Here is a 22,126-nt window from a genome sequence, read left to right on the forward strand (position 1 = left end):
TACCAGAAGGTGGCAGTGTAAGCACTGACTGGTGTGTGAGTGACAGCTTTCCGGAGAGTCCTGCCGTCCCACCGGCCACCGCGGGAGCGGTGTGTGGCGATCTACTGCTGGCCAGAGTCAGGCATTGCACCCAGAGCTTTACAGAGGCCATCAGGATAGTATCTATTTCCCAGTTGAGACTCCAGCGGCTCAGGACCAGTAAGGGATCTGCCCAGATTTCTTCCCCTGGGCCCTGCGGCTCTCCCTGTTCAAGGCGGTGGTGACACCCAGCTCCAGGGAGCTGTGTCCATACCGGGTTCTGCAGACACCACGCCCCCTCCCGCCCGTTTCCAAGGCCTGAAGTGATTGCTTCCGGAGTCCTGGTGTCGGGCCCTACAGCTGCCCGAGGCTCCCTGGCCTCCCCCGCCCACCTGCTCGTGCAGGACCCTACTCACCTGAGCCTGAGAAGGGACGCGGAGAGCGAGGGCAGGGCCTCAGCAAGCTTGCAGGCTCCCGCGTCTGTGATGCTGTTCTGGGACAGGCTGCGGGGACACGGGAGAGACCCGCTGAGGACCGCGCTTACAGGCCCTCCCCAACCAGCGTCCATCCCCCACCCCCCGCCCCCGGGAGACCACGGGGCAGCCTGTGCTGTGAACGGGGACAGTCCACCCCCCGCCAGTCATGGGTAACGAACTGCGGTTGTGCCATGGGCATGGTAAGTCTACACTAACTGCTGACAGATAGGAGAGTCCTGTGATGCTCAGAGTAGGGTGATGGGGTGAGCTGTTGCTGGGGGAGGGAGGGAAGGAAGAGAGGGAGAGAGAGCGCTCCCCTCCCCGCATGTATGATTTTATAACATCCTCTCCCTTCTGGGCCACTCACCAGCACTGCAATTAAATGTTATTTGTTTAATTAAGTGGTGGGCTCTGCAGAGAGCGGGCTGTTTATGTTTTGATCATGATTACAACCTTGTGTCTATAGCAGTATTGAGCACATAGTAGGCACTCAATAAATACCTAAGGGCCAAGGGAGAGGGGAGAGGGAGGGCAGGGGGGACTCTGGGAAGGAAACTGAGCTTACAGCGCTACTTCAAACTCTATAAATTCCCCGGGAAGTCCCAGTATCTTACAATCAAGGACACGGTCAAGTGAATCCTGCCGAAATATTTGGCCATCCCACTCTTAATTATGAGGGGGAATGTGGGCAGATTTTATAACCTCTATTCAGAAAAAAAGAGTCAATCCATCTGCATTTACCCATGTCCAACTTTCCAGAATCCAGAACAGTTAAAAAAAAGTTACCATTTTGACAGTAAGTTTTTCCTGGTAAATCCTAACCTGTCTCTCCTACTTCAACCCCCCATATACTTTTCTGTCATTAAACTTTACTTTTAATACTGTATACTTTGTAACTGCACAGTCATTTAGGCGTTTGCTTCTGGTTTGTTGTGTCTCCTTGCTAGAATTTAAAATCCCCAAGCTCAGGGGATTTGTTAGTCTCTTCAAAGCTACACCTCTAGGATCTACAGTGGTGCCTGGGATCCTACACGTTCCTGAAATATTTGCCGATTACAATAGCAAATGACCGGGCAGGTGGACAGTGAGATAAAAAATGACTGCCTGAGCAGCTGGATGAGTAACAGCTGCGCAGATAAAGGACTAACGACCGAGGAGAACGAGCGCACAACTGTACAGAGAGGTGCGGAGCTGGGGGCGGGTCCAGGACTGCACGGATGCGCGAGCGCAAGAATCAGAGTCAGGAGCCGCTGGACTCTGGGCAACACAAACGGCGGGGAGGGCGGCAGGGAGGGTGGGGAAGGCGGGCCCTGCCACTCACTTGAGTGTCTCCAGTGCCTTCAGCTGAGGGAAGGTGGCCGAGAGCTGCGAGACGCCTGTGTCCCCAATCTTGTTCTCGCTCAGCGAGTCCAGGCTGCAGATGGAATCAGACAGGGGCTGTGACCAGTGTCCTCCTCCCTCCGTTTCTGTTCCCCCAGCCCTGGACATGGCATAACGGTGCAGGAGCAGGCAGCCCGTCCCCAGCAGTGAGAGGCGGCCTGCAGCACCCGGGGCCAGCCAGGTGACAAAGTGGGACTTCCCATGGACCTAACCCTCTTGCTCTTGGGAGCTCCTCGACTTTGAAAGACTCCCTTCAGCCCTGGAAGTTCGATTACGAAGTGGGGTTTGCCCCCTTGACCTCTCCAGCGCAGACGCTAAGATCGGCAAGTCCGGGGAGGCGAGACCAGGCAGGGAGATTGTCTCAAAGGTCCGAAGGACCCCACCCTGCCTTTATTCCTGGAGATTCCCATCGGCTGTCTCTGCCCTGCAGCAGGCTCATCCCATCACTCGCAGAGCCATGCTGAGGAAGTGGTCGGGGAGAGAGACAGGGACGAGGAGAGGTCACCCCTTTGCAGGCGCCCTGGCGACAGGACAGGCTCTGAGACGCGGGGGCCACAGCGGAGGGGAGGTCCCAAGGACATACTTACTCCAGGTGCTGAAGGGAGGAAAAGGCTGGCAGGATCCTTGCCAGTTTGGGGAAAGCTTGGGGGCCCAACATGGGGCCCAGCCTAAGGGAAAAGGCAGGGTCAGATGTCAGGACATTCCCAGGCCTCCCTTCAGCCCCAGGGCGGGGCAGACACATGGCACAGAAGCCCCCACCAGCTGGCCCTCCACACCTTCTGTTGGGGTAGATCTCACAAAGCCCCCCAAGGGGCCAGGTGGGTGCCGAGCTTTCTCTGAGTGGGGAGCCCGTTCTCACGCCTGCTCACATCATCCACACACACTCACTCTCCCCCCACCTCGCCTTGAGAGAGGGACCCCAAACAGTATCTGAGGATCACCACCAGCAGGACCCCACAGGGCTTACTTATTGTCTTTGCGTTTCAATAACAAAAAGAACCTTTGGTTTTTTTAGAGCACTGATTATATGCCAGGCCCACGTTGAGTCCTTCAGTCAGCTTAGATCGGATTTAATCTTTATGACTCTGAACTAAGGACTCCTCTTCCACATTTTACAGATGGGAAAGCTGAGGCACAGAGAGGTTAGGTAACTAGCTCAAGTTCACACAGCCTGGATTGACATTTAGACTACAAACACTTCAAGGGAATTAAAAAAAAAAAAAGGACAATGAAGGGCTGTATTGTTTTGTTTTTAAAAAGTCATTGAATGTATTAAATATAAAGAATTGTCTTTTACACTGAAATTACATCCTTCAAACTTTGTTAATACTTTTTGTTTTTTTTTGAGCCAGAGTTTTGCTGTGCAGTTAAGGCTGGTCTTGAACTCACTTTGTAGCCCAGCCTGGCCTCAAACTCAAAGCAATCCTCCTGCCTCAGCCTCCCCAGTGCTGGGATTACAAGAGTGCGCCACCACACCTGTCTTTGTTGGTATTTTAAAATGATCATCTTTTGATAAAATTATGCCACCAGCAGTGATTACTTGGTTGCTATTGTTTACATGAACATACTTGATGAAAATTAAAGGATGGTACCGGCACGTGGTCACTTATAACCATTCTGAAAGGATCTCCTCAGAAATCCCAAGCTCTGGGATCCACAAGCCTCAGGGAACGGCCTCGGAGTGGGGACCCGGTGTTGGAGTCTGCACTCAGCCCTGGGCTGGGGCCTTGGCAAACCCCTTTATCTCTGTGTCTCCCTCAGTATTTAGCCCTGATCTTAGGAGGTGGCTGGGAGGATTAAGGGACCCACCATCCAATATTTACTGCTTGTCTACTTTCTCCCAGGCCCAGGGAAAAAGCCATGAGCAAAGCGGGTGAAATTCCCTGCCTTGGGGGAACCGGTGTTCCAGGAGGGGACAGATAATCAGAGAAGTCAGATCTGGAATGAGATCTGGAATGAGAGACAGTGATTGATAGAGACAGGCACAATGGTGAGGGCTGGAATGTTATTTTTAAACAGGAGGGTCAGAATGGGCCTCCTCCCCTGCAGTAGGAGGATCAGAAGAGATCAGACTGAAACCAGTCTGGGGGCTGCACGGGGCTCCGGGGAGCAGCGTTCCAGGAAGGGCACTGGCAAGGCAGAGCCCGAGGCCGGGTCTCGCCCTTTGAGGCTGAAAACCCTTGGGAGGTGCATGTGACAGACAGGAGGCAGCCAGAGAGGCCCAGGCAGTAACGGGGCCAGGCGGTAGCTGGTGGCACCAGGGAACGCCCCCGGCATGTTCACGGTTGCGGGGTTTTGAGCAGCCTGATGTGACCAGCAAAGGAGGCAGACAGGTACCCAGAAAAGTGGCAGCAGAGTGGACACCCAAAACGGTCCTCCTTCCTCCTTCCCTTCCCTTCCCTGCCTTCCCTTCCTTCCTTCCTTCCCTCCTTCCTTCCTTCCTTCCCTTCTTCCTTCCTTCCTTCCCTTTGAACCTTCCCGGGGTTCCAGCCTCCAGGTGGCTGTGCTCCAGGGCTGAAGCTGTTCCACCACATGGCTGCTGTTCCCCAGAGCGCAGTTCCCACCCTGAACTAGGGGCTTTTTAAACTGAAAATAAGTCATGCCGGAAAGGGCTCACAGTGATTGTCTTCAGACATTTCCTCTTTTCGACAATATTTTTACCTCTGCACAAATTTGGTACCTCACCTTTTGTTCAAAACAAGAAGTCCCTGGCTTTTTCTGGGGCGGGGTGGGAAGACAGTGATCAGGGGAGCTGACAGCTTGTGGGTATCACAAACCTTGTTAGCTAAAGTCACTTACCCTCACGGGGCCTCAGTTTTCTCATCTGTCAGATGGGGAGAGTGATGACTGTCTGCCAGAGCAGCTTGCAATGAATGAGATTATATACATGTGAAGTGCACCAAATCCTCAGTTGGTGCTGAAAAATTCCTTACTAATTCTTAGGTGATCATAGATCCCCACTGAGGACCAAATGCTGGTTTAGTTTGTTCCTTGGTTGGAGCTCAGAATCCAGCTGACCTGACTTTTATGACTTTGGAGAAACAATTTAAACTTTCTGGGCCTCAGTGTCCCCATGTATACAAAGGGAAGATGATAACAAGACCCTGGAGAATCACCTGGGATAATGGGGTGAAAGTACTTTGCCAGTTGAAAGCCGAATTCTGGCAGACAGATGTAAATACAAGAAGTACTTTGGCTCCTCAGGCCCATGTGCTGATAGGCTGCCCCTGTGTAGTGGCCTGGGGACATTTCTGACACACTCACAGTACTGGCCAGGATGGTGGCTCCCAGGCCTACCTACTATACATAGCATGACCGACTACCTCTGTTTGCCTGAGTCCAAGGGCTTCACCAGGACACAGAACTTGTGGAGCTAAAAACCAGGCCAGCCCCAGGCACACCAGGCTGTGGCTCATTTACCTCTACTTATGTCTGCATGTCTGAGACCACTGGTGACTCTGGCGAGCAGTCAGGGCTGGGCACCACTGTTGGGAGATGGGGCAGAAAGCTGGGGTGCCACTGGTCATGGCCAGGACTGTGAGTCCCCTGGGGAGTCTAGCCTGTGGTCATGGGAGTGAGTACACTCAGGCACACAGGGCACCTGGTGGCATCTGCCATGGGAGGTCATGAGCTGGGGTACTTTGGGTCCTTCTCCTGCCCTTGGCTGAGTTATGGTTCCTGCAAGTCACACGTCTCTCTTGCGTGACCAGACCACTTGGCTCATTCCTAGTCTGTAGTCAAACTTCAGTGCAGACGTTGCCTCCCCCAGGAAGCTCTCCAACCTCCCGCAGCGGGGAGCTCACTATGTCAGCCCACCATGGACTGACGGAAGCCTCGCCATTCAGTTTAGTAAATGGGAATGAGCAAGTTAACCATCAAGTAGTCGGGTTACCTTGAATTCCAGGAGCCCGCTTCGGCACTTGCCCATACTGGCCAGAAGCTGGTTTCCAAAGTGGTGGGTGCCAGGGAAAGAATGGTTCTAGGGATCCCTGTTCCTGCTGCTGGCCCAAGATCAGTGAATGCTGGAGAGGAAGCTGTGTGCCCATGACTTACGCAAACTCCAGCTTCTTCAGGTCTCGGACAGCGGGGAGCTCCCGGTCTGTGTCTTCGGAGGAACTTCTCAACCTAGAGAGAGCAGGTCATGGTAAGGGGAATAGGCCCTTCAGTGCCTGGGGCCCTGCCTGCGTGCCCCTTGATGCCTACCCCAGTGCCCCATGTTCCCTGGGGCTGGGGATATGGCTCCATGATAGAGCAATTGCCTAGCACATGCAAGACTCTGGCTTCCATCCCAGGAAAACACCAGGAGTGTGTGTTTCATGGAAAGTGGGCTCAGAATAGGCCCTTCGGAGCACCCAGCTCACAGCGCACAGCAGGCGCTCAAGGAGAGAGTGAGACAGCTAACTTGCTGTGTGACCAGGTTGCCTTTGCTCTGTGCACCTCGGCTCTGCCATCGCTAACATGGGGCTGACACTGGTCCTGGGTGCCTGGGAGGGTGGCTGGAGGGCCACATTTGTCCCTAGATACTGAAGGCATCCTTATTAACTGCTGGCAGAGAGTTTCTCCTTGGCTTTAGGTGAGAAAGAGATGGCCCATTTTGAATGGAGCAGTGTCACATTGTGGGGGCCGGGCCTGGGGCAACTGTGGTGAGAGGTCTGGGGAACCGTGGCAACTCAAAGAAGCAGAGACACTGAGACAAAGCTCTTGACGAACTTGGCAACAGGTCGTGCAGGCCCTCAGCCTGCACTGCCTGTGTGACCTTCAGTCCTGTCTCCCCCTCACCTCTGGGTCTGCACAAGGTGGCCCAGGTCTTCCACGTCCTTCAGGGACTTGGCCTTAAATGGCTCAATGGTGAACTTCCCCTCTGCTGCCTGGAGAAGCTGGGTCTCCCCGCGCTGCTGCAGGGACTCCCAGAGCCTCACGGTGTCACTCAAGGGCGCCCTGTGGAGAGAGGGTCTCAGACCCAGGCACAGTGACCGGGCTAGACCGTAACGGAGGGGCAGCTCCATGAAGCAATGTCCTCTCTACTCAGATCCTTTCCATCCTTAGCTCAGCCTCCACCTCCTGCAGAAGGCTGTCTGTGGCCATTGCTGCCTTTACCGATTCTCCACTTCTCGAAACTCTCACTCTGGTTTTGTTTCTCTTTTTGGTTTTGGCTACCAGGAAGCTCAGTAATGAGTTCTGGGCACAACTGTGTCAGAGCTTACAGCTTAGGTAAAATGTTTAGGGGAAACATGGGAGTGATTCTCTGGAGATTAAAGGGCTAACGCCAATTGTAGAAGGATTGAAATGAGCCAAATGAAGGAGGCTGGGCTTCGTTCTGAGGGCGGTGGTGTGCCCCGGAAGGGGTGCGCGTGAAGGTGTGATGCGATCGAATCCAAGTTCCAGGAAGGCTGTTCTGGGGGCTGATTATAAAGTGGGATAGAAAAGGAGAGAAGGGAGGTAGAGACGTCAGGGGGAGGCTGTGACTTTAAGCATGAGAGAATGGATCCTTGATCAGGGATGGGGGAGGGGAAACAAATTTGAGTCCAGGACACAGAGTGGGCCTTCAGATATTTGTTGGAAGGAAAACACTGCCCTTCGCTGCCTGTGTGGCTTTGGGTAAGCAGCTGCCCTTCTCTGAGCCTCAGCATGGGAGGATTCCATCTGCCTGCTTGCTGCTGTGCATGTTAGGAGAGATCGCACAGAGTGACCGTCCATGCCAGTGGAGGCAGCTCTTCCCGTACCTGGCGCCCACCTGAAATGGGTGACGCAGCTGAGTCCCACGAGGTTCCCGAGGCCCGAGGGGTCAATGCCTGTGCTGCGGAGGTCCAGAGAAAAGTCTTGGCCAGCTGCCTGCAAGGCCTGGCCCAGCACATGGGCATCAGGCGGTGTGAGCCGTGTGCCCAGGAAGGACAGGTGTGCAGGCAGCTCCCGCACCACATGCATCCAGATCCCAGCCTCGTGGGCCTCATGAGCGCAGTGTAGCAGCTCCAGCAGCCGCGCAGCCTGCAGCGTCCTGGGCTGCAGGCGCTTCAGGTACCTGGTGAGCACCTTCTTCTTCCTGTCTGTCGAGGTGGTGGCTGCAGATCGAACCAGGGCTCCCAGGCAGTGTGCGCGCGGCTGGAAAATCAGTCCAGCCAGAAAGCGTGGCACCCCCTCCATCCAGTTGTCATAAGGCCTCTTTTTCCTTGGGGTCAGTGCTAAAAACTGTGGCAGCTCCTTGTCCTTGATTTCGTTGCTCAGAGCCAGCCACAGGGCCCCCAGGAAGCACTGCAGGAGGAAACTGGAGAAGGCCAGCTCGGCCTCGGCAGCCCCTGGCACCTGTTGCGCTACAGGTTGCACCAAGCCTTTGGCCACAGCCCAGGTCCTCACCCGCTCTGATGGGAACTGGCTCTCCCGCAGGGTACTTTGGTGTCTGCGACCCAGCTCCCAGGCCAGCTTGGCCAGTCCTATCAGGGCACCTGGGGGGCTGTCCCGGGTCACCGGGCCTAGCAGGCCAACATAGAGTCCTGTGAGTGTGGAGGGAAGCTTAGCCTCCTCCCCTTGCCGCAGCAGGGTCTCCAAGAGCTGGCACACTGCCCGGCACAGAGTGGGGTTGTGGCTGTGACTGAGGAGAAATGGCTGGGCCTGAAGAAGCGTTAGAGCTCGCTCTTGGTGCTCTGAGCCCTTGAAGTAGCGCCTTACATATGTCTGGGCCTGTTCAGCGGAGAAACCAGCCACTTCGAACAGGGCATCAGCCTTGCCCAGGACCTGGGCCAGGCGGCCCCGGGGCTGGGCTGTGAGGAGCAGCGTGCAGCCTCGCATTAGCCTGCGCTGAAGGATCCCGGCCAGCAGCCCCCGGAGGGAGCAGGGCTCTGTGTGTGCTGGCCCACCAGCACCATGCAGGAAGCTGTCCTGAGCTTCCAGTTCCTCAAAGGCATCCAGGATGAGCAGGACGCGGTCGGGCCTCCTGGATATGTGACTGAAAATTTGGTCATCCATGGCTGGTGGCTGAGGGCCCGGGGAGCAGAGCAGATCCTGTAGGCGGTAGGTATCCCCTGGGTGGTCCAAGCAGTAACAGGGCACGTAGAAGACAAAGTCATACTGTGGAAGCTGGCCACAGGCCCAGGCCCGGCCCACTGCCCGCGCCCAGTGGCTCTTCCCCTGCCCGGCCTTGCCCAGCATGGCAATCACTTGGGTCTCTCGTGGTCGTTGGCGGTCCCTGGCAGCCAGCAGCACTTCAGCCAGACCCCCACTGGCCAGCTGCCGCTCAGACCAGTCTGCGATGGCAAGCTCCCTCTCCTGGCTCTTGTGGCTGCCCTTCTCCAGCCGGGCTTTCAGCAGGTCCACCTCCACCATTATGGCCTCCGGGCCTGTGGGCTCTGTGTGGTGCCAGTCCTGCAGTGCGTGGTAGAACTGCCTCACCGTCTCTGCAAAGGCAAGGTCAGTTGGGCTGCGTCCGGGCGGGGAAGCAGGTGGCAGGACAGCCACCCTCACCAGTTCTTCTCCATCGCCCACCACCTTCACTGACCGCCTCGTCCGTTCCAGGCACTCACTCCTTCCTTCCTCCCACACCCGCTTATTTAATCCCCTTCTCACTAGTTTGCCTACTGATCCCCCTCCAACTTTTTTTTCTTGTAGCACTGGGGATTGAACCCAGGGCCTTCCCACTGAGCAACATTCCCAGCCCGTTTTATTTTTTATTTTGAGACAGGGTCTCACTGGTCACTAAATTGTCCAAGCTGGCCTCAAACTTACAGTTCTCCTGCCTCAGCCTCCCAGAGTGTTGGGATTACAGGCATAGATCACCAGGCTCAGTTTCACTGTATACCTTTTCTTATTCCTTTTTTATTTGCTAATCTTTTGTCACTCAGCCATGCAGACAGGATCAGGGAGGAGGAGGTTTAAGACTTAAGACAGTAGAACCTGGAGGCTAGATTCAAATCCTGGCTGCACCACGTGGTATAATCTTGAGTACATTATACACTCTGCTGTGCCTTAATATCCTTTTCTGTAAAATGAAGGTGACATTAGGGCAGTATGAGCTATCAATGATCTAATATAAGCTCATGTTCTTCCTAATTTAAGCACTTGGTAATTAACCAAGTCCCTTACTTATTCCTTTTTTGTTTGTTTATTAGTTTGTTTTTTGAGACAGGGTCTCATTGTGTAGGCCAGGCTGGCCTTGAACTCACTATGCAGCCCAAACTGGCCTCGTATTTGCAGCAATCCTCCTACCTCAGCCTCCTGAGTGCTGGGATTACAAGTGTACACCACTACACCCGGCCCGACTCACTCCTTTATTCCCACCTTCCATTACTCACACCCATTGGCTTCTTCCTTCCTCCACTCTCTCCATGACCCACTCTCCGCTCCTGCAGCCTCTCAGCCTTGCAGGTGGGCTGTCTACACCCATGCTGGGTGGCATTGGGGGCGGGGCTTACTGAGGGGCAGGTTCTCAGTAGGTTTCACGGGAATGAGTGGCGGAATGAATGCTGAGATGATGTGAATGAATGAATGAATGAATGAATGAAAAGATCACACACAAGGGCCTGAATAAGCTTTGCTTGAGTAAACTGAAGCCAGGTGGGGGCTTCTGTGTCAGCACCCAGGAGGGAGGGACCCGGCCACCACTCACCAGGCCATTTGGGAAGCTGTATGGCGTCCTCTGCAGCTGCCTGGCATGGGGAAGGGGATATTTCATCCTCTGCAGATGGAGAAGCCAGGGAAGAGTTAGGGTGGGGAACCCCCAGGGACATCCCTCCTCTGGCCACCTGGTCCTCAGATCCCGAGGGCAAAGCTTACACAGAACAAGCACAAAACCAGCCTCGTCTTCTAAGCCTAGGTTATAAGGAGGTGACCTGAAGCTGTAGTGGTGTCTTTTTCTTTTTGATATAGGGTCTCACTATTCCAGGCTGGCCTTGAACTCACTGTGTAACCCAGGCTGGCCTCAAACTCACAGGGATCCTCCTACTTCAGCCTCCTGAGTGCTGGAATTACAGGTGTGTGGTACCACCACCTGGCTTTTTGGGAGGGGGGAGTATTTTGCTTTATTTTGTCTTGCCAGTGTACTTTAAAGTTTTTCACCAGTGTTTTAAAAATCATGGTATCTATGTGAAAATCAGAATTTCTAGATTCAGAAGGCCTGGCCATGGGGTCTGCTTTCTTGTCAGGAATAAGCAGGCTGATGAGTGGGACCTGGATTCTGCAGCTGCCACCTGCCTTCAGCTGCACTCTTGACTGACTTGTTTAACTCATACACAGGACCTGCCTGTCCTCGCAGGTGGCTCTGTCCCTTCCAAGGACGTGCCCGGCCCCAGAAGTTGTCACCTGTCACATCTGTGCGAGAGGTCAGGGCCGGCTCAGGCATGCTGGGAGAGTCAGCTGCAGAGGGAGCGAAGGGGCTGGTGGAGCCCGGCCGGGCTGGGGACTTTGGGAGGCTGTTGACAGCAGGGCCACTGGAAGGGACAGTGTGGCTGGCCTGGGGTACTTCACCTACATTGCAAGTAGAGAAGGAAGTGAGAACAATTAGGTTTCCACCCAGGGACCTACCCGGTCACCTCCAAAGCAAGCTGTGGAGCTTGGCAATTCTGTAGAGAGGACAGAGAACACCCAAAGGAGGATGTTTCAGGATGAAGCCAAGGAAAGCACTCTGGAGCTCCCAGAGCTCCCCAAGCCTTGGTTTTCCCATCAGTGCAATGGATGCAATCAGCTCACAGGGAACTCAGGACAGATGCTATAATAGCCTTTTTAACACCATGTGGTCAGTGCTTGTTTTCTTGGATGTCAGGAACTTCTTGCTTCTGAGGAAGCAGTGCATTATACAGAAATTGGCAACCAGCTAACGATGCCCTTGACTTGTGTGGAAGCACCCTCCTACCTTATCCCTCAGAGCCCAGATGTGCTGTCCCTGGGCCTATCTACAATCTCTCAGCATGGCAGGATCATTTTACTGATCAGGAAAAATAACAAAAAACAAATCTGAGAAAGCTAGGCAAGGACACACACCGAACTGTTCACATCAATGCACTAAGAAGGGAGACCCTCAGTTAACTCTTGGAAGCATCTGCTATTTGGCTCATGAGTGAGCATGTGTTAATGTCACAATTTAAAAATAAAGTTTACAGAAGAGGGAAAACTAACAGTCATGTGGAAATGACATGGGAGGCTGCATAGCCACTCTTGGTCACACATCCAGACCACCTGGTGGAGCTGTACTCCCCTGCTTTGATATTTTAGAGGTGGAAATGAAGGAAGGGGTGCTGGGGCTGGGGTTCTAACTTAGTGGCAGAACAATTGCCTAGGATGCAAAAGGCCCTGGGTTCCATCACAGCACCATACAAAGAAAAGAAGAGAACAGAGAAAGGAAAGGGCGGGGAGGAGGGAACAGAGTGAGGAAGGAAGGAGTGGTGGAGCTGGAGCACCAGGAGAAAGTGCTATGCCACAGTTGTCAAATGCCTGAGGTTGTGGGGGGACCGGGTCAGGGAGTGTGTCAGGTAGAAAGGAGGGGGTGTGGGGGTGGGGCAGACCTCAGAGACTCACCGTGGTAGATAAATATACTGGAGGCCCCTGTGCCCAGCCCTGAGACCTGCCAGAGCCCCTGGGGCAGAGTGGGGACTGTGGAGATGAACTGAATGGGCCCAGCAGGGAGAGTCACGCAGCTCACCAAGGATGTGAAGGGGTCCGCTGCAAGAGACAAAGCAGAGAGGTGGGATCTGCACAGCCCCTGTCTCTGTGGTTCTGTTTTGTGATGATGGGGTTAACATCTGACACCCATACAGGGCTCTAATTCTCCAAGGGCAGCAGCCTATGGCGCTATCTCCAGCACCTAGCAGGGTAGCTGGGAGAGATGGGGCTCCGGGAAGAAGTCACGACAGAACGGAGCTGGTGGGCAAGCTCTCCCACCGGCAGAGATTCTCTCCTGGCCTCCCAGGGTGGGGGTTCCCTTCCCAGTGTTCTCCGCAGGGTCTGGGTGGGATGGGACCTGAGGACGAAACCGACTGGGACTGAGGAGACACTGAGGTGTATGTAGGGTCATATTGCTGGGAGTCCCTAAGAGCACCAACTCCCAAGAGGGAAGGAGCCCACCCTCTCCAGGCCCCTGCACCTACCAGGCACCTGCACAGCTTCCTCCAGCTGGATGTGGCCAGGGCCTGGCATCTGGTTGAATAGGGAAGGTGGTGGCTGGCAGGACAGTGGGGAGGAGTTGCTGGCTGGCCCCACCAGGAAGCTGCCGGTCACTATGGGCCCAGCAAAGGGCTCGGCTGCCAAGAAGAGGGCTGTATTACAGGCAGAGAGGGCCTTCGGGGGGGGGGGCGGCCTGGCACTTGGAGAAAACACCTGTCTCCTGCAGTGGTGCCGACAGGCAACAGTTCGTGCAGGTCACACCCAGCTGCTCTTTGTGACCAGGTCGAGAGCATCCCAGAGTGCCACTCTCAAGGTCCTGCCAGACAGCTGTGGGCTCTGCCCAGAGAAGGGCAGGGGCTGCACCGTGCGCCTGACCCGTCAGAGGGGGCGGCTGCTGATAGCCTCCAGGATGGTAGGCACATGCTGCTGAGAACCAGGCCGGTCTTCACAGGCAGAGCTCTTGCCTCTGCCATCAGGCTGAATTAACAGGTGCCTCCTGGCTTGGAGGGGAGCCCTCCCCACAAGGTGGGTGGCTCCCTGAGGACAGAGACCACTTCTCCTCCCTCGCAGGGTCCTTGTGGGCAGGATTCCCGCCTCTGCTTCCAGATGGGCACTTGCAGAGGACAGAGACTAAGCCTCCTGCCCCCCACTAGAAGCCTTGTGTTCTTCAGTCTGTTCTCCACCCCATTCTGCTCCTCTCCTTTTTCATAATGACTGGGGTAGAGGAGGAGAGAAAGCCCCTGGTGGGAGACAGTGAGCTCGGGTGAGGTGGCGTGGGTTTCAGCTCTGCATTGAAAGAGTTAAAAAGGAGGCTGGTAGGGGAGAGGCTTAGTGGGAGAAATTGAGTCTCCCAGTATCCCTCACATATGCCCCCTCACACTTGCTGTGTAACCTTAGACAGGTGACTTTACCTCTCTGAACCTTGGCTTTCAAGGCTGGTTTCTGTGGCCCCTGAGAGACCCAGCTCCCCAGCTCTGGGGTCTCTGCTCACCTAGTTTTCTGCCCTGCTCACCTAGTTTCCTGTGCTTCAGGTCCACGGGACGCTCCTCTGGGAAGGCTGGAGAGAGAGCACCATGGTCAGCGGCCCGGGGAGGCATGGCCCCAGCACAGCGTGAACAGTTGCAATGCCAGCATGCCACATGGCCTCACCTCAGGAGCTGGGAAGGCCTTAGAGAGCCCATTCCCCTGCCTTCCTCTAACTGCGCTGGCCCCAGCTGCTCCTCAGATTGAGCTCAGAAGACAACACCCACAAAGCTGGCTCTGGAATCCCTCCCGAGCCGGTCCCTGTGTGACACAGCCCAAGCCCCTCCTCTGTGAAGCAGGGTAGAGGCTCCCCGGATTTGTACTTGTGTGTAGGCTCTGCAGTATACTTTGCCGTGTACCAGAAGTCACACAGTGGATGCAGAGGGCTAGTGGAGGGCACGGGCAGGGGATAAGGCAGCACGGCCCAGGGTCTGCTGTAGAACCCAAGCAGTAGGAATCCAGGAGTTTACGGTGTGATCCCATTACCTTATTGTATGTTGAAATTTTCTTAATAAAATCTTGAGGAAAATATTCATTGGATGAAAATGGAGAGAAAGAAAGAAAGAAAGAAAGAAAGAAAGAAAGAAAGAAAGAAAGAAAGAAAAGAGAGGAAAGGACGGAAAAGACAGAAGAGAAAGGAAAGAAAGCAATAAAAGAAGGAAAGGAAGAGAGAGGAGGAAGAGAAAGGAAGGGAAGGGAGAGGAAGGGGCAGGATGGGACAGGAAGGACAGGGAAGTAAAGGGCAGGGAACTTAGCAGAGCGGGGAGGAGCCAGATCATACAGGCCTTGTGGAAAGCGCTGTGTAGTAACTGGAGGATTAGCAAGGCCTGGTCTGTGTTTAAAGGCTCCTGTCAGCTGCCACGTGAACACAGACCAAGGAGGAGGAGAGACTGAGTAGGAGGCTCAGAGAGGTGCCGGTACCTGGGCAAAGTCACACAGGCCATATACAGCAGACCCAGGATTCTAACCCACTTCTTGCTGAGGCTAGGACCTGTGCTTAAAGAGACTTCCCTCAAATACCAGAGTGACATGCAAGGCAAAAGAGAAACCAGAACAAAGGAATGGTGATCACTCATTTCAGGAATGGTGATCAACAGGGCTGAACCTCACTGGGAGAGTGGTCATGTGCTCTTGGGCTGTCTCTTTCTTCTCTGGGTCACCAGCGAGCAGTGGTGATAGAGAGAAGCAGGGGCCCCAAGGTCAGGGAGGCAGGTGGGATTTAACAAGGGAAGTAGCTGGGAGCCACAGCAGGCTTTGGAGCCAAGAAAGGGCCAGGCTGGATGGGACAAGGAGGGGTTTACTCACATCTTTTCTGACTTCTCTGCCCTGCTTCCTCCAGCACCTCCACACTTTCACTGGTCACCTCTTCCAGTCCTATGTGCTCTACTTTGGAGAAAGACCAGAGACAACTCATAATCAGTGGTGGTCCTGGGCAAACCCGGGGTGTTCCTAACTGGGGAGGGAGCGGTGGTCACTAGGGAGGATGGTGCTCCAAGGACAAGGAAGGGGATGCAGGCTGATCCCTGCCAACCCCAACTTACTGAAAATGTCCTTGCTTGGGTCCTCCAGCTGGGCATCCTGGAACACATACTTGTCTAGTTCCGCTGAGCGATCAAGGAAAATCACAATCAGCAAGGGCTTGCAGAAGACCTACTGTGTGTTCAGTCTTGGACTGGACCCAGCACACAGTAGGACCTCAACAAATGTTGCTGACTATATAAATGAGCCAATGAATAAATGAACACTGAGCCTTTGTGGGCTTTTAGTAGGAAGCTAGTGGAAGGGGTGAAGGATGTATCCACAAAAGCTTCCTATTCCCTCAAGTCATTCAAGGCAGAGCAGTAGAGTGGCATGGGGTTTGAGTTCAGGTTCTGCTTCTATTCGCCACTCCTAACTGGGCAACCTTGGATCAGTTACTCAACCTCTCTGGGTCCCCCAGTTTCCAATCTATGTAAGGAAAACAAATAATGATAATGCCTATTATCAGGGATAAGTGATCATGATTAGAAGCTCTGCATTTAAAGCATTCAGTGTAGAGGCCAGTACCCAGTCAACATGCCATCAATGTGGTTGATGATATGAAAAGACACATGACATGGAGCCAGTGGGAGAAGAGCTGTTATGATAGAAAGGCAGGGGAAAGTGTGTAGAATGGGTGGATCCATCAGAAAGGGCCTCCCAGAGGAAGGGACTTTGAGCCAGGCCTTGACAGAAGGGGCAGCATGTGCGGGGAGGAGAGTGGATGGCTTTCTGGGTAGTGGGGACAGAGTGAGGAAAGTTGTTCAGGGCATGGGGAGTCAGTGACTGCACGGAAGTTTCATGCTGGGGAGAGCTAGGAGCTGGTTTTATGAAAAGCAGTGGGGAGCCATGGCAGACGGATGAGCTGAGGGATGATGGTGCTGGTGGTGGTGATGAAGGCTGCAGGATGGTACCCAACACCTACAGAGGGTTTGCTCCGTGAGAATTCCTTTGCTAGGTGCTTCACCCATAAACCTCACAAACACCTACAGATGGCTGGGGTTGTGACCCCCGCTATGCACATGGAAGCTGAAATAGTAATGATTCTGAGTGCCACAGTGACAGCTCGCCAGATGAGGGCCTAGCCTTCTAGAGGCCTGGGAGAAACCCAGGGACTTGAGGAACAGTTTGGAGAAAGGTTCTCTCTCAGTAGCTCAGCACCTTCCACTTCCTCTAGTGACGCCCCTAAAGAGAAAAAAAAAGGCCCACAGATCCTAAGCAATGCTTAGGTCCTTAATTACTGCCTCCAGTTGTGAGGAAATGAGAGTGCTCTAAATGTTTTGGCTTCCCCCTAGTAAATTCCCAGCAAGGGAAGGAACCAGGCAGCCTCTCGGTTCTGTAATTTCTGAGACACACACAGTTACTGCTCCTTTCCATTTCTGCCATTGAGGGATGTTGTATTAACTGTACTGGGGGAAGAACTGGCCACACTTGTGCCAAGCTTAGATCTTCCAAGTAATGTGGATCCTAGGTTACCAGGAAAAGGGCCATTAAGATCAGTTGTGCAAGTTGTTTGCCCCACGAATGTGCCCTGCCAAGAGGGTAAATAGAGACAGAAATCCCAAGTGCACTTTTCTAGCCAAGCTGTTACTTCCTGTTAGAGAATGCATCTTCTAGAAGAAGGAGCACCTTTTTCTCATTCAGCAAAGACTCTAATGAGATAGTGGTGGTCCTGGTGGGGGGGGGATCTCCCACCTACCTCTCCTCAAAAGTCAATAGCTGCAGCTGCAGCAACATCAACCGTAGCTCTCCTCAAAGAGTTCTGCCATCGTCTGAAATCTATACCTCTTTTTAAAACTGCACACAAAGCCTTAGAAATCTCCCAGCCACAGCCACTTTTCATGTGGACTTTGGGGCTGGGGCTATAGCCTGGTAGTAGAGCACTTGCCCAGCATGCACAAGGCCCTGGGTTCAATATCTAGGACTAAGAAAGAGAGAGAGAAAGCTGGGAGGGATTTTGAAAAGAGGAAGAGCTGGGTTAGAATTTCAGACCCGCCCCTTACCATCTCTAATGATTCACCTCCCTAAACCTCAATTTCCTCATCTGTAAACAAGAGATTTTAATGATATGGGCTTCCACTGTTGTTCAAAGCAGTCAGTGCAATAATGCATTGCAGCAGGTAACATGCTAGGAGCACCTAGTAAATGGTCGGTATTTTGAATACCAGACCACGGGTGTGTGACGTGGGTTTTATGGGAAGGAAAGAAAGAAGAGCAAGGGGCAAAAAAATGTGTAGAAATGGAGGCGGAGGGGCTGAAGGGAAATTGCCAGTGGTCGTTAGTGCAGGGTCTGTTTCCCTGATTCCTGTCTTCCTGGAGGCTCCGTTCTTCCGGCTGTCCTCACACCCACCCTGGGGTGATTGCGGCAGGACAGGCCTGCTGTGGGTCACGTGAACGGGTGAGATTAGCAAAGGAGAGGCAAGAGCCCTTCCCCTTGGTTGTCCTATTCCCAGGCTCGGGAATGCACCCTCACCAATGTTGGCGTATGCTTCTCTAGTTGCTTCATCCCCTTCCAAGTCACACAGCAGCCTGCTGAACTGGTCACAGTTGATGGTGTCCATGTCGGGTTCTGGGAGGAAATGTCCCTTGTATGAAGCAGGAAAGATCTGGGAAGCGGGCTGGCGGGAAGGAGGGAGATGCGCAAGCTGGGCTGGGTGACATCCTGGCCAGGAGGCGGTCTCTGCACAGGCACGGGAGCTGTTCGTGGTGCTGACCGGAGCTCAGTGGCCCGCACTTTCCCTGAGTGCTGTCTGCGGCCCTCTGTGGGTAGGGAGAGGCAGGAGAGGCCAGAGGGAGGAGCGCTCACCTGAACAGAGCTCGATCTCTTCCTCTCCCGCCAAGTCCATCTGGTTATAGAAGTGGTAGTGGTGCAAGGGATCAACATCACTGTTAAGAAGCTCCAAGTATCCACCTTCCACGGGCCCCAGCTCCATGGTGACACACTGTCCACTGCCTGGAAGAGTAGACATACCCACCTATCTTCTCTTGGGAAGTGCAGAGAACTAACACAGCAGCTCCTGGCCATGAGTCCTGGGGTTGGGGGTGGGGCCAAAGGAAGAGAGCAAAGGTGCTTGTTCAGCACCGCTGAGGGGCTCAGCATGGTAGAAAGAGGAGCTTGAGCTTGAATCCCAGCTGTGAGGCCTTAGTCAAGTCACCCTCTCAGAGTGTCAGTTTTTTCACCATTAGATCTGGGGAATGAAGTCTGGCCTTACCTAAAGGCCAAGCGTGGCTGTGCGTGGTGTGCCAGCATCACAGGAGATCCACAATCCAAGGAAGCTTGCTATGTTAGGGGGAATCAGAGCTGGGACCCTAGGTTCCCAGGCCAGATCTCTCCACAATGCAGCATTGCTTCCCATCCATGCCAAGATCTACTTGGATCTTGGCCTCCAACTAACCCATGTCCCCAGAGCCAAACCTTCTGCTTCTATTCATGCTTAGGAAGTGTTTTTAAGGAGACCTCAACTGGACTTTTTCACCACCTGTATCTCCAGAGGGAGCTGGCAAAGAGATGACCCTGATCATCCCACTTCAGCTGCCCCAGCCCAGGGCGGATAGCACAAGCCAAGGCCCTATGGGCGTAGGGACCTGTCCATTTGGCTCACTGACCCCTGTCTCCAGTGTGATTCTGTACATGGCAGAATCTTTCCACTGATAGAAATGACAAATAACAAGAATTCACAGGTGCCCACTGAGTGCAGGAACCAACAACATGATGGTTTGATCTAACGCGTACATAGCTCTCTGCATTCCTGTTTGTCAGGTGAAGAAACAGGCTCAGAGAGACAGGAGGTGAGCTGGGACTGGAGCCAACTGTCTGACTCCAGAGCTCCAACTTCTTCTGCCTTTTTGACCAGCTTGAGCCAGCCGGGGAGGTGCCCTCACCCAGTGAGAGAGGGTGTGAGTAGCAAGACAATTTCCCCTTTTGTAGAGCTGTCTGGGGTATGGCAGAGGAGGAGTGGCCTGTGTCTTTCTGCTCACTGTGTAGTGTTTTTAGGTGGTCCTCTGTGAAACCACCCTTCCCCTTGGGCCACCCACCACCTTCTACATGCAACTTGAGAAAACATTCCTAACCAAAAAATCCTTTTGGGGAGTTCACGTCTATCTGCACTTCATGCTACACCACAGGTTCTGAAAGACTATTGCTAACTTGGTTCCTGGAGCACAAATTCATCTCTGTCTCCCTTGAAGGAAATCAGATGTTCTAACTTAGACCCAAGCAACTCAGTCCGTTCACATGGCTCTTCTGTGCACCAACACAACACTCCTTCTCCTCAGGAGAGGGTCCGGGACTGAGCCGGGAGGGTGTCTGCATTTACTATTTTGTCTCAATTGTCCCACCAACTCTGAGAGACTTGTATTATTTTACCTATATTATAGAGGATGGATCTGAGGTTAGGCTTGGTTGCCCAGATACTTTCTTCACAGGAAGTGGGGTAATAAATCCTTGATCTAAGGTGGAAATGTGAGGGGCAAGGGGGTCTTTGCTACCCCCAAATCTTCCAGCACTTCTCTCACTGAGAAATACTTCCCCACTGATCGACCACAAACTTCTCCTGATGAATTAATGGAAAAGCTCTGAACTGCATGTCCAGAGACATGTTTGGGTCTCAGCTCTGCCTGTGACCCCAAGCACATTTCTTTACCCTATTGAGCCTCATTTTCACCAACTGGGTAATGAGCCCTTTCATCTAAGGGATTTGGGGGTTCCTCACTGTTTCAGTCTTCCCCTTTTCCTTCCCCGCAAGCCTCCTTCCCAGCACCACTCTGCTCCTCAACCTAATGACAAGATGCTTCTCGATGCCAAATGGGGATGGGAAGCCAGGGCCCAGGGATGCCTGCCTACCAAGGCCAGCCCCCAGGCAGCATTTCCATGGGCCATGGACCACACAATTCCCCTTTTCCTTTTGTACCCTGTGGTCCTCCAGATGAACTCTAAGAGCCACTTTTGAGTCTCCCCTCCAAACTTGTGAACCAGTGGCTTCCTGAGTAGCTTCCATAGCCAGTTCCCCAGGCTCCAAAGAGGCTCCAAAGCACAAGCCCTGTCAGGAACTTACAACGTAAGCTCAAGCGGTATTTTTAGAAGAGAGATGGAATATGCTAGTAATAGGATAATGGCTGAGTGTGGACTCCGAGTTCAAATTCCCCTCCCAGACTATGTGACCTCACGTAAGTCATCCAACCTCTCCAAACTGTAGGACCTACTATATCTGGTTGGCATAGTGGCCACCTCACTGGGTTGCCATGACTTCCTCAAGTGATATATCCAGTGAGTGGCGCTAAGACATAACCTCCAAGATCAAGACAACAGGGTAACACTTGACCCTGTTCAACTGGCAAAACCCAGAAAGCTGGGAAGTGCCAAGCACTGGTCAAGCAAAGATGGTAAGAATATAGTTTGGCAAAGCCACTCTGGAAAACAGCCTGGCATCAATTAAAACACCGGAGGAAGCCAGGCGTGGTGGAGAACTCCAGCACTTGAGAAGCTGAGGCAAGAGGATTGTTGTGAGTTCAAGTCTGAGGCCAGCCTGAATAACACAGGAAGAGCCTGTCTCACAAAGCAACAAAACAAAAGAAAACACCTGAGAATGAGCAAAGTGCAGTGGCACATGCTTGTAAACCCGGCCACTCAGGAGGTTGAGGGAGGAGGATCCCAAGTTTGAGCCCAGCCTGAGCAAATTAGTGAGACCTTGTCTCAAAATAAAAAGCTTGGAATGAAGGACCTGGATTCAATTCCCAGTACCACCAAACCAAATAAAATAAATTAAAACAAAGATCTAAGGACGCACAGACTCTCTAGCCCAGCAATTCAGCTCTTGGCTGTGCACATCCCAAAGAAATGGCCTCACAGCTCCACATGGGGACCCCTCTGAAGAGGCTGACTACTGAGCTGATTGTGGTGACAGGGAGCTGGAGGCCACAGCTGTATCCTTCACTGGGGAGCAGACAGATGAAAAGCAGCTTCTGCATTCAGTGTAGGACAGGGCAGTGACGGGAAGCAGAGACCAAACCCAACACTTGTCAGTCTTAACAATACCATTTCAGAAGGGAAAGGGAAGGATCAGGGTAAGCTCTGGCAGCCCTGTTCCAGATGTGCCCAGTCACAGCTGTACACAGAAAGGCGACATGTACATGACAAGAGCACACACAAACAAGGCTACAGCTTAAATGCATTCGAATGGGTGCCCAGCGGGGGAAAAGCGAGGGGAGAAGGGGAAATGAATGAAAAGAAGCCCATTCTGTGAATCCAGGACTGCAATGTACTATGAACTGAGATATGCAATTAACTCAAGATTTAAAGCCTCTGAAATTTGAAAGAAAAAGCAAAGAGGGCTTCATAGGGTGAAGTAGGTACCACTGTGGGTCACTAGTTGGGCCTGGATCCTGCAGGAATACATCTCCAATTGCAGTGACACTCATCTATAACCTCAGTACTTCAGGAGGCTGAGGCAAGAAGATCACTTTAGTCCAGGTGTTCAAGACCAGCCTGGACAATATAGCAAGACCTTTTATTTTTTTATCTCAAAATAAAATTTAAAAAGGGTTACGAGTATAGCTCAGTGTTAGAGCCCTTGTCTAGCGTGTGTGAGGTCCTGGGTTTAATTCCCAGGACTGCAAAAATAAAAAAT

At 53.1% G+C, this 22,126-nt stretch overlaps 1 protein-coding gene across 13 annotated transcripts in view; it reads right to left on the reverse strand.

Annotated features, from left to right (window-relative positions):
• Ciita (class II, major histocompatibility complex, transactivator) overlaps positions 1 to 22,126 on the reverse strand; it is a 46,717-nt gene that overhangs the window by 6,162 nt on the left and 18,429 nt on the right. For 3 of the 13 annotated variants that reach the window (XM_013517881.1, XM_013517891.1, XM_013517892.1), the window contains exons 2-16: positions 18,307 to 18,453; positions 17,974 to 18,069; positions 15,524 to 15,586; positions 15,288 to 15,368; positions 13,972 to 14,016; positions 12,944 to 13,096; positions 12,375 to 12,518; positions 11,163 to 11,327; positions 10,471 to 10,539; positions 7,598 to 9,262; positions 6,654 to 6,852; positions 5,928 to 5,999; positions 2,462 to 2,542; positions 1,816 to 1,908; positions 435 to 521 (exon numbers count right to left, since the gene is read on the reverse strand). In XM_013517881.1, the coding sequence (XP_013373335.1) occupies positions 435 to 521; positions 1,816 to 1,908; positions 2,462 to 2,542; positions 5,928 to 5,999; positions 6,654 to 6,852; positions 7,598 to 9,262; positions 10,471 to 10,539; positions 11,163 to 11,327; positions 12,375 to 12,518; positions 12,944 to 13,096; positions 13,972 to 14,016; positions 15,288 to 15,368; positions 15,524 to 15,586; positions 17,974 to 18,069; positions 18,307 to 18,453 (3,160 nt within the window). Of the gene's footprint in view, positions 1 to 434; positions 522 to 1,815; positions 1,909 to 2,461; positions 2,543 to 5,927; positions 6,000 to 6,653; positions 6,853 to 7,597; positions 9,263 to 10,470; positions 10,540 to 11,162; positions 11,328 to 12,374; positions 12,519 to 12,943; positions 13,097 to 13,971; positions 14,017 to 15,287; positions 15,369 to 15,523; positions 15,587 to 17,973; positions 18,119 to 18,306; positions 18,454 to 22,126 lie in introns of those variants that run through there. The other 10 variants (XM_013517890.1, XM_013517893.1, XM_013517884.1 and 7 more) reach the window with 9 other exon arrangements.

This window comes from Chinchilla lanigera, unplaced genomic scaffold (genome assembly GCF_000276665.1).
Source record: "Chinchilla lanigera isolate Chin_1 unplaced genomic scaffold, ChiLan1.0 scaffold00041, whole genome shotgun sequence".
NCBI classification, from domain to species: Eukaryota; Metazoa; Chordata; class Mammalia; order Rodentia; family Chinchillidae; genus Chinchilla; species Chinchilla lanigera.